The sequence below is a fragment of the Anoplophora glabripennis genome, unplaced genomic scaffold (genome assembly GCF_000390285.2).
Source record: "Anoplophora glabripennis isolate ALB-LARVAE unplaced genomic scaffold, Agla_2.0 scaffold1176, whole genome shotgun sequence".
NCBI classification, from domain to species: Eukaryota; Metazoa; Arthropoda; class Insecta; order Coleoptera; family Cerambycidae; genus Anoplophora; species Anoplophora glabripennis.
Genome location: NW_019417267.1, coordinates 70,792 through 87,854, shown reverse-complemented (window position 1 = coordinate 87,854; position 17,063 = coordinate 70,792). Strand labels below are relative to the sequence as shown.

Below are 17,063 nucleotides of genomic sequence, written 5' to 3'. Positions count from 1 at the left end.
AACTCGCATCTGTATTAGTAAACAACCTGTAAAAAATTTGTTATTTGTACCTCATTTGGTTTTCAAATTACAGCCAATTTTCATAATTTTTTTGGAAACTTTGATGGCCCATATCTCTTCAGGGGTGAACATTTTACTAAGGCGATTTTTTGCAGATCGTGTTCTTTTGAAATGTAGATTTACTGGTATCAGAAAAAATTATTCTTTGACTTTTTTTATTATCGAAACCAAATTTGGTAGACAGTATGACCATATACACTGCTGTAATATGTGTTTTTGTCAAGCTCTCCATGCAACCAGTATCGAAGATGTAACTAGTTAGTACCAGTAATTTGATGAAAAAGGTTGTTTCACCCAGTATAAATTTTAGTTTATTAAATTTTTACGTACACACCTTAGTTTCGATCAAAAATCGTCTCTTGAGAATTTTTTTTGAATCTGTCATAGTTTCATTTTAAAACTTACTTGATATGGATGAAACTAGGAAAAATGTATACTGTGTCCAAAATTAAAGTAACTTTTTCTAATAAACGTACCCTTCAGTAATTTAGTTTCAAGAAGCAAAATGTTGACACTTAATTTTATATTATTATTTTGACATACTATATTTGAAAATTTAGTTTAGCGAAATCAAGTATCCGATAAAGCTATTACAGATATGAGACAATTTTTGATAATAACAAAAGTGTGTATCTATACGAGTATACTCAATAAATTTCAAATTCTTATCAAAATCAAGATCAGAATAATAGAATTGGATGTCTTTACAGTTGCTAAAAAATTAGTTCTAATGCAGAAACTTCAACAAACTATTGATAAAGTTAAATCTGTTATTTTGGGGTCCAATTGCTCTCCCAGTGGGTGTGTTTAATAATAATAACAATAATAATAAAGGTTTTTATTGTTCCCAATTAAAACGAAAAAGAAAACATTTAGTGCAAACCGAACATATTCGTTCTTTTATTTTTTTATCAAAAACAATTTATAGCAGACCTCATGTCCTTTTCGGTCTGCAGAGACCCCCCACAATTCGACAGCACATTGTAATAAACGGAGACAATTGAAAATTTTACAGTTTGGAGATTGTGTTCAATAAAATTCAAAATGAGTGAAAGTATGTAGTGAAATAAGTCCACATATAGCTTTTACATGAATAAATATTTCTTACAATAATAATTTAAGATTCTGTGGATTCACTAAAAACATAAATACTTAAATAGGTAATGTATATATTTGTACTTAAAAATANAAGTAGGCGTCCAAATAGGGACGTCAGTGACGTCAATAAATCTAGTAAATTAAAATTTGCACTTATGAATTAAGATTCCGTTTAGAGTTGGTAGTATACCGGGGGCAGCCACAAGTAACGTCTGAACCGAACCGTCACCACCGCAAATTCAAAACCATATATAAAGGGTGTTACAAAAATTTGGCAACCGAGAAAAGTACGTTACAATTTTATATTATTATTTTGACATACTATATTTGAAAATTTAGTTTAGCGAAATCAAGTATCCGATAAAGCAATTACAGATATGAGACAATTTTTGATAATAACAAAATTGTGTATCTATACGAGTATACTCAGTAAATTTCAAATTCTTATCAAAATCAAGATCATAATCATAGAATTGGATGTCTTTACAGTTGCTAAAAAATTAGTTCTAATGCAGAAACTTCAACAAACTATTGATAAAGTTAAATCTGTTATTTTGGGGTCCAATTGCTCTCCCAGTGGGTGTGTTTAATAATAATAACAATAATAATAAAGGTTTTTATTGTTCCCAATTAAAACGAAAAAGAAAACATTTAGTGCAAACCGAACATATTCGTTCTTTTATTTTTTTATCAAAAACAATTTATAGCAGACCTCATGTCCTTTTCGGTCTGCAGAGACCCCCCACAATTCGACAGCACATTGTAATAAACGGAGACAATTGAAAATTTTACAGTTTGGAGATTGTGTTCAATAAAATTCAAAATGAGTGAAAGTATGTAGTGAAATAAGTCCACATATAGCTTTTACATGAATAAATATTTCTTACAATAATAATTTAAGATTCTGTGGATTCACTAAAAACATAAATACTTAAATAGGTAATGTATATATTTGTACTTAAAAATATCTAATATAATATAAAAATTAAAAATGTTTCCTAACAATACTAACAATACATAATTGATTTCACAAAGCATTTCTACCCCATCACTTTTAATCTGCAAAACATATGTACCCATAATTATACTTTTTTAATTTAGTAAATAAGATGCTGAAAATACTGAACTAAAATATTAAAACAGATATTTGTTTAAGGATTAACACGAATTTTTTTATTATAGAATATCAGTGCTACCAGTGACCCTATTATATGCAGACCTTGTTTTGATTCGCTTCGTACACATGGCGGTTTTTTAAAGGAATGCCTTAGTGCACAGGGAAACTACGAAAGTGCTGGTAATGAGTCTGTTATTAAATCTGAAGAGACTAAAATAAAACTGGAAGATGATCAGGATGGGCAGGAGGAATATGAATGTCTTGATATTCCGGCTTATATCAAATCTGAGGAGATTGAAATAAAGGGAGAGGAAGATGGTCGGGATGGGTAAGTCAAGTTTTATTAAATGTTATTGTTACTTAGTACCCATCGTCTATGTCTGGTTATTCTGCGGAAGAATGATCTTAGCTGTTTATTAAATACTTATTGCAAGTGTAATTCAGTGCTGTACGCGGCTTTAGTCCACAGAGCAGTTGTTTCCTACAATATCATTAGCTAAAAGCTTTGTTTTGACTAATACAATAGTGGCCTTACTTCCATAGTAATTGCAGATTAGTAGGTCACTCTCTGCCAGTAAGTACAAAGCAGTACTTTGTACCAGTAGGCATCACCTAGCAGTCACCAACACAAATTTTTTTATATAATTGCAATACCAATTAACTTTTGTCGTTTTTGATAGCAAGACATTTCCTAATCAGTGACATAGAACATTTTAGATTTGATTAGGAGTACCTCATTTAACTGTTTTAGATTTTTTGTTAATACATTTTTCAAAACACTTATTTTAACTCGTATTTATTTCATTGTGACCATTTTTAAATTTTTCAGTGTTCCTTCTTCGTATGACTTAGGCGCTGAAAACAAGAAGGGACACATTTCAGAATATGTAGGAGTAATAAGGGAAGAATATAAATGTAACACAGGACTTAACAAAAACTACAAAATGTTGATGTTAGTTGACAACATCCAGATACCCAAATACGAAACGTCTAGACTTCAGAAATGTGAACCTTTGATAGGTACACAATCGTACCAATGTGATAAATATAAACATGAAACTAACCTTAAAGCAAATCTGAAGAGGCATCAGTTAATACATGAAAACCCTTCAGAAGTGAAAAAGTACAAGTGCGAGATCTGTAATTTTGAAACTGAACATCAGATCCATTTGAAGCGGCATCACAAACAGCATAAAGACCCTTTGGAAATCCAAATGTGGAAGTGTGATACATGTAGTTTTGAAACTAAGTATAAAAAATATCTGAAGATACATCAGTTAATGCACAAAGATTCTTCAGAAATCCATATGTACAAGTGTGATACTTGTACGTATGAAACTAAATATAAGAACCATCTAAGTAAGCATCACTTAACACACAAAGACCCTTCTGAAATCGAAATGTACAAGTGTGATACGTGTAGTTTTGAGACTAAGTTTAAAAGAAGTCTTAAATCGCATCAATTAACACACAAAGATTCTTCAGAAATCCAAATGTACAAATGTGATACTTGTACTTATGAAGCTAAACAGAAGAGTGACCTAAATAAACATAAATTCTTACACAAAGATTCTTCAGAAATCCAAATGTACAAATGTGATACATGCTCCTATGAAGCTAAATATAAGAGATATCTAAAAGAGCATCAGTTAACGCACAAAGACCCTTCTGAAATCAAAATGTACAAGTGTGATACGTGTAGTTATGAAACTAAACGAAAGACTCATTTGAAAACACATCAGTTGGTGCATAAAGATTCTACAGAGATCAAAGTGTACAAGTGTGATCAGTGTAGTTATGAAACTCATTTTAAAAACTATTTAAAAATACATCAATTAAAACACAAAGATCCTTCAGAAATCCAAATGTATAAGTGTGATGTGTGTAGTTATGAAACTAAGCATAAGAGTTATTTGAAAAGACATCAGTTAATGCACAAAGACCCTTCAGAAATCCAAATGTACAAGTGTGATACATGTAATTATGAAACTAAATGTAAGGGTCATCTAAAAGCACATCTGTTAATACACAAAGATTCTTCAGAGATCCAAGTGTACAAGTGTGATCAGTGTAATTATGAAACTCATTTGAAAAGCAGTTTAAAAAAGCATCAATTAATACATAAAGATATATCAGAAATCCAAATGTACAAATGTGATATGTGTAGTTTTGAAACTAAATATAAGAGCTGCCTGAAGATGCATCAGTTAAAGCACAAAAATTCTTCAGAAATCCAAATGTACAAATGCGATACTTGTACTTTTGAAACTAAGTATAAGATCAGTCTAAATAAGCATCAGTTAATTCATAAAATTTAAATACGCAGGTGTAATATGTGTAGTTATGAGACTAAAATAAAAATCATCTGAAAGTACATCAGTTAGTCTGCAGAAATCAAGTGTAGAACTGTTGTAGGTGTAGTTATGAAACTAATTTTAAAAGTATTTTAAAAACGATAAAAAGATTTGTAAGAAATTTATATACATATCGATGCTTTTCAAATAGTATCATATTCAACTTGGTTTCTTTAAAAAAAAATAAATGCTTTAGAGGCTTTTCTAGGAATATGTTTTTATTTATGCTGTATTCAGTTCCTGAATTAAATAAGATAATATTGAATAATGAATTGAATAATATTGAAGGTTACATCAAATTATTTTTAAGCATTTTTCATTGTAAATTTAATTTTTCAAATGGTTCATTGATTTTTAACATGCAGACAACCTTTTTCAGAATAATTAACAAACTTTGTACATTTTATATTTCCCTTTCATTTTGTATGCCACATGATTTTTTGCACTATATCAAATTATAAGAAGTTATTTGTAACATTTACTTTCAATAAATTTGAAGTTTGGGCCTTCTTTTACATAATATGTATAGCGAAGTAGGACATAAGCATTTTACATATTACTGTTTACCAATAACTTCTAAGACATACAGTTAAACTTTTACTTACTTTTAATTAAAATAGTAAAGCATTCCATAAACTCTATGGTAGGTACGCTAGTATTGATAAGAACGTTGAAAATGTGTGGAGTCACATACAATCACAGTAGAAGGGAACAACTCCGGTCGTCCTGTCTGGCCTGGATTGGCAATTACTACGCCACCTGGATTAATTCTTGAAGTGCCAAATATAAACGTGTACTAGCTACTAGCTATAGGTATATTGCAAGTAGGTTGATTTAAAACTTACGATTATTAACTCTGTTAAATTAATTCTGTACAGTCCCCAAGCTGAGCTTGAAACTTAATACCCTGTTATTGTACTGGCTGATCTAAAAACTTTATCTATTTTCATCTGTACATTGAAAACTTTTCACTTTGTTTTTTGATTTATTTAATTAAATTAAGGGCTATTAAATTTTTTAATATTAAGTTTATTAAATTACAAAATACACTTTTTGTGTGATATTTTAAAAATATATCATTAATCTGCATAAAAAATTAAATCAAATATTTGCTTTCACATTTCAGAAACCTTTTAAAAACATTTTGCGATAATATTTTGATAATTATTATTTAAATTTTCACCTTTTTTCAATCATTTAAAAACATTTTAAAAATATTTCTTGCTGTTAAGATCCATAGCGCCCTGTTGTCATATCAAATCAGCTGGATTAGGGATCAACACTTGGTATATTCAAAATAAAAGATGTGAGCTTAAAGCTCAACACCTTATGTAATCTACAAGTAAATGTCTAAACTCTATAATATCTATTATTAAAGTTACTTATACATATGGTAAAAATGAATAAATTGTAAACTATGGTAAGTAGGTATCGAAAGGTTATAAGCTAAATTAAAAGTAAAACTGTATGTACAAATTATTTTTCAACACCCCCAATCGCCGGTGCCAATGGAGACTTGCGTGACACCAGTACAAGGTCTCAGTAGAGGTCCTGCTGACAGAACGGGTTGGCCCTTAAACAGGAGGCGATAGTCTGGGTCTCGGTGGGGGTCCCGCTGACAAAACGGTTGGTTGTTGGTTCGCCCTCGATCCGGAGGTGATAAACTGGCACACTGTCCAGTTCGCAATACGATGCCCCCGGAAAGGATTCAGAAGTTGCCCAGCTCTGGTTTGGCAGTAGAAGTTGTCTCGCTCCTGGGAAGAAACTCTGGAGTAGTCATCCAGAAGTTGCAATATTGGAGTTGGGGCTAATAATTGTTGTAAAGGCAGATCGACTAGGTCCAAGCTGGGAATATCTTGCCTGTTAACAAGTGCTCACCAAATTTCCAAAGAAAAAAACATTACATATGGGTGTTCTCTTCCAGGATAAGGGCCTTCCTGGTGGAGAAATGATGGCCCGCAAAAGGTAATCACATGGAATGTCCAAGAGGCAATTAAATCCTCAATGGAGTAGTTTTCTTGGAAAATATCACACAAATTGCCAACCAAAACAAATTTTCACTCAGAAAACTTAATTTTTAGTGTATTCAAAAAGGTCCCACACACGGATAAATTCAGATTTCACTTATAAGGAAAATTGACACACACCTCTTTAAATTTTCAAAATCCTACGATGAAAAACCCGCCGTAGCAAAGTTCACCACTAATAAGTAACATGAAACATGTATAACCATAAAGTTTCGTCACTTCGCGAAAGATGTCGCTAGTCTCAGAATAAGATTTATTATGGACAATTAAATACATTTTCCGACAACATAATCATGTATTAATGTTCCTTTTTTACCCAAAATTAAATAAACAGTTAATTGCTTTATTTACAATTATGTCAGAGAATCTTGCGATTAAACAAATTCTTGATTGGTGGATCTTAAAGTTAATAATCAGTTGGTTGGTATGACTGGCAGACTTGGTTGGTTGAAAAGGAAAATAAACCATGAATCAGTTGGGAAAATAAAATATGTCGACATTGTGAACATTCAACAGGTTATAAATATGTTTGAGAAGAATAATTTAACTATGGAAAATGAAGATATACATTAGAAATCGGAAAAATGAATAATAAAGAGTAATTATAAAAATTTACTTCTTAATCCAACCCGTAAGTAAGTAGCCATCTATGTTTTTATTTGTTTAAAATAATTATCTGAAGTTAAAACTAAACTATCTAATTAAAAATATGTTTTAGTTTATGGAAAATGTATCGGTGTGAGACAGTTTTGTGAACGACTACCTATATCTTCTGGAGACCTGAATCGACCGGGTGGATACATTACAAAACTTTAGAGGAGGGAAAAGAGAATTTGGAAGTAACCACAACGAATAAATTCCAACTATACAAGGTGTGGTATAAAGAAAAATAATTGTCGAAACCTTAAACATGTACCAAAATTTAATATCTATATTACTAATACTACTAATAATACTTAACCATCAACTTAACCACTTAACTAACCTTAAAAATCTAAAAATAATCTAATTGTAAATTGGAGAGACCAAGATTGGAAGATCAAAAGAAACCATATCGCAAGAATTACCTGTGCAGCAATTAAAATAACTTATTATTTTTTTACTCGTAATGTAAATTTAAAATTCAAACGTTACAAACTGGTAATAATAAAAGCCCAAATCTGTAATTCACTTTAAAGAGATCTTCTGCAAGAAGTTCTAAATTAAGTACAACTTGTTGGATATCATCTGGAAGTAATTCTGATATAGATAGATGTAGAAAAATTTTGAAAAAAACAACTATTCGAAGTATCATATGTTTCGAATATAAAAATTTATGTATCATCCATTATTGTTTTCTTTATTATAAGAGAACTTTTGTTATTTTAGTGTAAGCACCCAGACCGCCAAAAGCAAGTCTGATAAATTGACAAGTGGTTATACTGAAAAAATTACAAAAGTGTATAGAGCTAAACAAACTATAAAGATATTAAAAAAAAAGTTATGACTTTAAAGCATTTAACTACAAAAAAAGTGTTTTCAACAACTTCAATTTTATTGAGAATGAGGACATCTGCAGATTTTCTTATGAACAGCTTAAAACTTTACAGATCGCGATTATTTTTTGTACCTATTACTACTGATAATTTTTGTATTCATTTATTTTGAGACATATTACAACTACAAAATATTATTTTGCTCTTTCCTTTTTTTATAACAAATTCTAAACTTAACAATTATTAATTAAAACAAAATTGTTTTCACGTTTTTTTCCTAGAATTTACCCAATTAAAAAGTACATTAAATTGCAACAAAGTTGCATTCATTTTAATTATGTAATTTTACAGATTACTGTTATCCCAACCTCTTAATAACACTAACAATTGTAAATAATGTCTAATAATATAGCAGAAATTACAAATTATAAGCGTGAATTGCAATATCGTCGTTTAAAATAATTACATCATATTTCATCAGAAAGATTTCATTTATAAATTTACTCGCTGTCCTTATTCTGTCTATACTGTAATCTGAACAAAACATTTTATGATTCAACGCAAATCTTTTTTTCCATTGACATCTGTTAAATGGAGCTGAAATAGTTTGTATTCTGGAATCATAGAGCTCTTTATGTCAATGTGGGTAGAATTACTTGAAAATTATGTTCTTCAATTAATAAAACTATAGATATTGTCAGAAATTAACACTAATATTTTTTGTTGTAGAACATGACTGCTACTAAGGATCCTGTAATATGTGGACCATGTTTTGATTCGCTTCATACTCATGATGGTTTTTTACAGAACTGCCTTGATGCACAAGAGAAAATCAAAAGTCATTCTTACGTTAAAACAGAGGAAATTGAAATAAAACTGGAAAAACCTGAGGAGACTTCAATGGAGATAGAGGAAAATGTTTGGGATGGGTAAGGAATTTTCGATAAACTTATAAAATTTATTACACAAATGCTTATTTATTAATTTTTTTAGTTTTTTGACAGCAAGCTATTTCTTGAGGGTAGGGGGAAGGTTAATTCGATACAAAAAAGCATATTTTCGACAATTTTTTTGACGATATAGTTTATATATATTTATTTCTATAATTACTACATGATAAAATAATATTTAAAGAATATTCTGTGAAATTTTCATTAATAAATATCAAGAAATGAGCTATTGATAGTGAATCTCCGCAGACGTCTCAAAAAAGTTCCATTGCGGTGCCACTCATAACTCATTACTAAATCATCTGAAATCAAAAATTAAAATGATTTCATTAGTTGATAAGTTTCTGTAGGGAACCCTGTCGAATTTTTCTTTTATTATAGATTTTTCAATTTTTTACAGCACAGAGCTCAAAATACCGATTTTTCATTAAAAAAAAAATCGGAAATTTGGTTATTTTAAAATGTGTTAAAGTTAGACAGCGTTACCTCGTCATTTATGTAAAGAAAGAGTGCAAAATTTCAAAGGGATCGGTGCTCTGAAAAAGCTAAGTGTGAAAAACGCGTTTAAAATTTTCAAAAATTTTTACTTTACGGAGGTATATCGAGGTCCGAGGGAAGTGAGGATCGCAGGGGGAGTCTTATGCTTTTCTTATGGGACTAAAACCCGCTACCAACTTGAAAAAATTAAATTCTATTGAAATTATTTGCGATAAACATTATCTATATAGCAAAAAAATCTACTCAATATGCACATAACATACATATTGAAAATTAACAACATAAAAATATCATTTAAGTAGTATTAAATTATATTTAATGATCGCATAAACACTATGTGGATGTGGCAACAGCGCTAATAATGGAGTGCAGTTGTACACACTGCAAACCTACAGACCTCGGACATCGGTGAGGCGTATGCGTTCAAAAATGTATTGTGTGTAAACTATGTTCAACATAATTATTATATATAGCAAATATATCGTATTTTCCTTGCAAGGATTTGTATCCTTTATTTAAAATCCGTAAATCATGTGAACTGGTAAAACAACGAGAAAAGAATTATGTTAATTTAGTTCTAAAGAAATGAAATGACACTCATCCAAGTCAAAAAAAATGTTGGATGCAATTTTGAAGGTTCTGTGATAGAAATTACATTATTACTCACTGTTCGTCTTTTTCATCTCTATTTTAGTAATATTACAAAAGTTTTGCAACCATAACTAATTTTTTAGATATAAAGTTTGCTGAGAATTATTTATGTTCCTTTGTTATTGCTTTTATCCCAAGTATTACTAATTATATTAATCAAGTAAAGAAAACTTTATGTAACCCTAAACAAGGCTGGGAAAAGATTACGATGTTTTTATAAACCATTAAATATATTAAAAGGATTTATCAACTGTATTTTTTTATTCCAATAAATATATCACAGCTTCCTAGTCTTTTTTAATTAATCTAGTTTTTTAAAAACATTAAAAAAAATAATCTGTTGTGGATAATTTATTGTTGATAACAATGTACATGGGATTTAGGAAAAATGTATATGTTTGAAATCAATTTCGTTTTTAACAAATCATTCAAATGTATTCCCCTCCTTGCTGTCAGCTGATTGCGACGTTGCCACATTAATCCTCAAGTCAGACAGAAATGTAATTATTGGTTTCTGTTTATAATTAATACAGCTGTATTATATTCAAAACTTATTAGTTTTACATAAAAAAATAACTGTGTACTATCTATGGAAAAGTTTTGTTTCACAATTTCTACATTTTTTTCTCAGTTATGGGCAAAAAAAGAGCTACACCGTCCATCTTCGCCATATAAACTATGTTAAAATGAACAACTTTCAACAACAATAACTCAAAATCTAGATTAAAAAAAAAATTCAAAAAAATATGACGCACAGAGGGAGCACTGGGTAATATCCCATATAAATTTCAAGTACATTGTGCATTTTATATACCTCCTTAAGAAATAAAAATTACTATATCGCATTGTAAAAAATACTATTTTCATAGAAATTGTTCCGATATTTCAATTAACGTTTTACGTTGTGAAATTAGTAATTTTAACCCATTTTTTTAGTAAAAGTTACTACAGTTTTTTCTCCGTGTAGCTCCCCGCTGCAGCGTGAAACCAGACAGGAAAGGCGGAGATCTCTGTTAGTTTTACTCCAATCGGCCTCAAAATTTTCACACAATAATTTTAATATGTTGTACATTAATATAAAAATATTTTAAAAATACTTTACCCCCCTTAAGAGATGACATAGAAAATGTAAAATTTGAAAAAACGCGATTTAAACCCATTTTAATAATCCTTGTTTTATTCTTATTTCATATTGAACAATATTTCCAGTGGTTCTTCCTCATATGGTAATGAAACAGTTGAAAATAAAAAGATTGGCATAGGAGAAATAAATAGCGGGATATATGCTTAAATGTGAGATAGGATTTAATGAAAATTGTAACACCAATTTACCCATAAGTGAAAAGTCTATATTTGAAAAGCTTGGTCCTTCATCGGATACCCAATTCTATCAATGTGACAAGTGTGAATATAAAATTAAGCATAAGTGGATCCTGAAAAAGCATCAATTCATACACAAAGACCCTTTAGAAATCCAAATGTACAAGTGTGGTATATGTACTTACGAAAGTAGATATAGAACCGATCAGAAGATGCACCAGTTAATACACAGAGATTTCTCAGAAATTCAAACGTACGAGTGCGATATATGTAGTTATAAAGCTAGACGCAAGGCTCATCTAAAAAGTCATAAATTAATACACAAAGATTCTACAGAAATCCAGATGTACAAATGTAATACTTGTCCTTATGAAACTAAGTATAAGAATGGTCTAAGAGTGCATCAGTTATTGCACAAAGACCCCTCGGAAGTCCAAATGTACAAATGCTATACATGTACATATGAAACTAAATATAAGGGTGATATAAAGAGGCACCAGTTAACACACAAATATCCTTCAAAAATCCAAATGGACAAATGTGATGAATAAGAAACATTTGACAATCCATTAGTTAACACATGCTACCATGACTGTTAATAAACACTATGCTACATAGAATACATAAGGTAAAATCTCAGAAACATACAGTGTTCCAACAATTGACATTTTTCATAATTTTATAGCTATATTAAGGAAGTTAAACATAGGAACGCTATATCGTCATTAAAATCAGTATTCTATTGTTGATGTAGCAATTATCTTCTCTACAGTGACCGTTAATCACAAAATAATTTTGGCAGAATGTTTAGGATCTGATGAAATAGACCCCGCCACCAATTTTGTAGAGCGGCAATTAAAAATGTCGCTACACTGTAGCCCACTAGCGTGCTATAGTCCTAAATGTGGTAAATGCAAAAAATTAAATTAACAAAGATAAAGTGTCAAATAAACTACAAAAGTATAAAAAAATTTTTTGAAATGATACCAGCCACAAATCAAAAAAAAGCAATTAATTTAAAAAATATTAACAAATAAAAATTATCAATAAATGTATGTGTATTTTAGTAATTTTATTACTTGGATAGTTTTTTTTGTGTTGTACTTAATTCTTGTTCATATTGTCAAATTCAAAGAAAATTAATAATTATTTTAACAGTAAATTTCAATTATTTCATTCGCGCATTTATTCAATTAATTCGTTGGCATTATTTCATATTAAAAATTTATGACTAAACAAAAAAGACAGTTCGACGACTAGGTGATTGCGAAATCACCGGACCACCGACCGGGCGGTAAACTTAAATTGGGTCAGCCACGGCGGTACCTATGGTAATCCTGCAAACGCGGCGGTTTTGAAAAAGCGGTGGCGCGCTTGTTGAACTGTCTTGGACAGTCGATTTTTGGAAGTGAAGTAGAAGACATCTCTCCCCCGAAATGAAAAGGGTTGGGCTAATAATGTAAGTAGTAGTTCTAGTTTATTGTAGGTAGTGTAGTTTCAATTGTTTGGCAAACCAATTCCAAAATTTAGTAATAAATGTTTTATTATAAACTCGTCATTTAACTACCATCTACTACCCCCTAGCGTGCGTCTACGACCAAGTGGGCTGTAGGCGTAACAATATAAATAAATATAGTTTTACTCATAGAATTAATATCTATATATTTTTAACGGAATTGCAAATGTATGTCTTTTCTTAAATTATTTTGTCTTTGTAGGTCACAATTTCCTCCTCTGCCATCTTCGTCGATAAATTATTTAATATTTTTAACAACCGCAGTAGGACGAGATAGAAAAATAGAGTAAAGAATCGAAGAGATGATTGGTTGAATTAAGTGTAGCACACCACAGTCAATGTTTTGTGAATTCCACATTAGTTTTAGTTGCAGATTGTTGGTAATATTGAATCGGAGAACATTTACATGGATTTGTAAAAAAAATGTATATTTATCAACGTAAGACAAGTTAAATATATAAATACAAGAAAAGAAAAGCCTTTTGCTTTCTATATATACCAGAATTTCTTTTCCTTTCGTTCTATATGTACATATTTCAATAATCTGGTGTATTGTCTGTAGACACATGCGTCTTTACTAAGATGAAACGATATTTTAAATTTGTGAAAGATAATTACTTTTTTGGCCTGCTCCAAAATTTTTTGTAGGTGCAGCTAAAGGGAAATATATATCGGTTTAACCACCTTTATCAATGTCTTTGCAGGTAAAATTATTTCCTGTAATATTGGCGGACCTATCTTTATACCCTACTATTTATCGTTGACATATTTATTTAAATTTATTGGAGTTCGTTTCGAGCTATATCAGTTGAATCCCCTTATTCATATACTCATAACATAAAACGCACATTGTAAAAACCTAACCACAAAAAATATAGTCCGCTACTATAACCAGGCGGGATCTGTTTTGGTGTAGATGTTTTATATAGTATCGCTAATTTTTGCCTTAATGACTCCAAAATGATATAACAAAACATAATTTCACTATATGTGTGCTTCAAAACGTGTGCTAAACATATTGAACAAATAGTGAAAAAATTGGAAAAAATTCCATTTTTTTTTCTCAAAAAAACAAAAAATACAACATAATTATTGCAAATATAGCAAAAACAAGTAAAAGTTAAAAAAAATTACAATATTTTTGCGATTTTTTTTTAAAGTACTTATTGGTAAGATTTTCATACTTGGTCAAAAAAATATTTTTGATATAGTAAAACATCACACCAATTTTCGTTAAAATCGGTCCCATAGTTTTCGAGTAATAATTTTGCAATCCAGATTTTTGAAAAAAAATTGAAATTTTTACAAATTTAACTATGCCTAAATTAAGACTTCTAGATACTTGAAAATTTTATCTGCGAATTATTGTTAATTATCGACCTATTAACGTACTGATAATTACTACTTTTTAATTTTAGTTTAGTACACGTTTTGAAGCGCGCGCATAGTGAAATTATAATTTGTTACATCATATTAGAGCCATTAAAGCAAAAATTAGCGATACTATATAAAACATCCATACATGGGTGTTTTGAAACAGATCCCGCCTGGTCTATAATGACCTCTAGCAGATAATCAAAAACTGACACCAATGATGTATAACTTACCTGTACGAACTTTCAAACAAAACATTTAACACAATTGTACATTTGCATTTTCAAGGTGTCTTGACACATGAATTCTTAATCTCTCTTTATGTTTGATTATTTGGATGTTTTAACATTTACATATTGACGAGGGGTACCAGGGCATTTATCAACAGTATCAAAGTCACCCGTGTCACATTCCTGCATTCGTGTTGTGGGACGGTTTACGTGTATTAATCGATGGGTTTTCAAATTCTTCTTATATTTAGTTTCAGGATCACATACATCACACTTGTACATAATCTTTTTTTCTCAAATTTTCATTATAACATAAACGAATTCTTAGATTTTTTTCATGTTTGGGGGATAATGGCTATTAATTAAGGGGCATAAAACAAGCTATAAGAATGTTCAAAAACTTGCACAGTGGTGGAGTGGAGGGGGTGCTCAACCGCTTTCTTAAACATAACTTCTACGCCAATGACTATTTTTTGAAACAACTGTTATTTTCATTATCTACATACAGTTTAACAAAAATGTTCTTCTTCGGTTTCGAAATTCCTGTGCGTTTACAAGTTATTTTGATTTTTAATGTTTGATGTGGTACTAAATTAAGTAATTTATTTATTATCAATTATCGGCTAAATATTTAATTCTTTCAAGGAAACCAACCTAAATATGATTTGTTAAGGATTCTAAAAAGCCAAAATCTCTTATTCTTTATCTCTTTCCAATGTAGTCAAAATAAGTATCGTTCTTCTGATAACACTTGAATATTCATCCATTTTTTTACAAACACTAATATTTCAAATCTTAAAAATAAAATAACCATTCCTGATGACAGATAAGTCTATTATTGCTTAGTTGTTTTTTCATGGCAATCGTTAGTGCAGATAGTGTATTGGACGCACAGCGCAGATTTAAAATTAATATGTAGGTGTAATTTTTTAAAGGAATTATATCTGTTTGAAACAAACGGACCGCTGAATGAACAAGGATACTTATAATTGCTTCAGAATGGCATAAATGAAATTTTAGGGGAGGTGCCATTGAATATGCTGTCCACTGCACTGTAACGCAACAAAAAAATGAGCTCAGAGGGGGAATTCACCACATTATGAATGCAATAAATAATACACAAGAGATTATATTTAGAATCTACCAGTCGTTTCGACGATGTAAAGACATATTATTTAATATTGTTTCCAATTCTAAATTAATGTGTATAATATTAATTTTAAATTTATTTCCTATACTTTAGAAACTTAATTTCTTATCAGAAGAACGGTCTCTCATTCAACTGAGATTTTCGGTAAAACTATAAACTATACCGATTTTCAATAAGTATACCTTTTTTATGTTAAATTGTCCTGAGAATCTAAAAATGAATCCCAAATGATTATTAAGTCATTGGCATAGAAGTTGGGTTAAAGAAATTCCGCTTTACTACCCATTCCTACGCCACTGACCTACAAAAATTTGTAAATTTTACAGTAAATTATGCACTTGTAAATGTTAACACCACACCCAATGTGAATCAATTTGCTATAAGCATACCAAAGATTTCGTAAATAATATGAATTTAACAACCAACCAATACAGCCCTATACAGGGTGTTTCTAAAATAGGGTTCCAAACTTCTGCTGCGTTTATAACTCATTAAAATAAGCCAAAAAGTTCCTATTAACATGTGCCCTAAAACGCACCCTTAGGAAGTTATGCCCTTAAAAGGGCTCAAACAAAACTGTTTTTTTTTTCAAATAAATTGCGGTTATGAAGGATCCGATCATTTAATAAATAATTTAGGACATAAACTAAAACTATTTAAAATTAGAGTTACACTTACTAATTAAAGAACTAATTACTACTGCAGACAATAGCTAATATAATATTAATATTAAAGAGCAGAGTAATTTTCAAACTCAATTTACTCGAAAACCATTGGAAATATCGATTTTGGACAAAGATAATATTTTTTACGTAAAATTTTAAGATTTTATAAATCTGTAGAGAAAATTGTAAAAAATTTAAATGAAAAAAATTAAGGGCCGTAAACCGCTTTCACCAACCTAAATGGGACGCATATGATTTGCATGTCGAAAAACGGAGTAGCCCATGTTATTTAAAAGTTATGTCAGACCCATAAATTTTTTTCTATTTATTTGCTACCGTTTTGTCAATAACAAAAAAAAAACAGTTTTATTTGAGCCCTTTTAAGGGCATATAGCTTCCTAAGGGTGCGTTTTAGGGCACTTATTAATAGGAACTTTTTGGCTTATTTTAATGAGTTATAAACGCTGCAGAAGTTTGCAACCCTATTTTAGAAACACCCTGTATATATGCAGTGTGATTCATTAACAATGGGAAAGTCGAAAGCTGAAGATACTACACGTAAAATGGTGACCATTGGC

At 30.1% G+C, this 17,063-nt stretch overlaps 1 protein-coding gene across 1 annotated transcript in view; it reads left to right on the top strand.

The window, feature by feature from the left end:
* The window catches only part of LOC108913528 (zinc finger protein 99-like), an 8,715-nt gene extending 3,884 nt beyond the window's left edge, over positions 1 to 4,831 (top strand). The window contains exons 3-4 of the mRNA XM_018719088.2: positions 2,341 to 2,603; positions 3,105 to 4,831. Coding sequence (XP_018574604.2) covers positions 3,220 to 4,593 — 1,374 coding nt within the window. The 5' untranslated portion in view covers positions 2,341 to 2,603; positions 3,105 to 3,219 and the 3' untranslated portion in view covers positions 4,594 to 4,831. The remainder of the gene's footprint in view (positions 1 to 2,340; positions 2,604 to 3,104) is intronic.
* Positions 4,832 to 17,063: the final 12,232 nt, after the last annotated feature.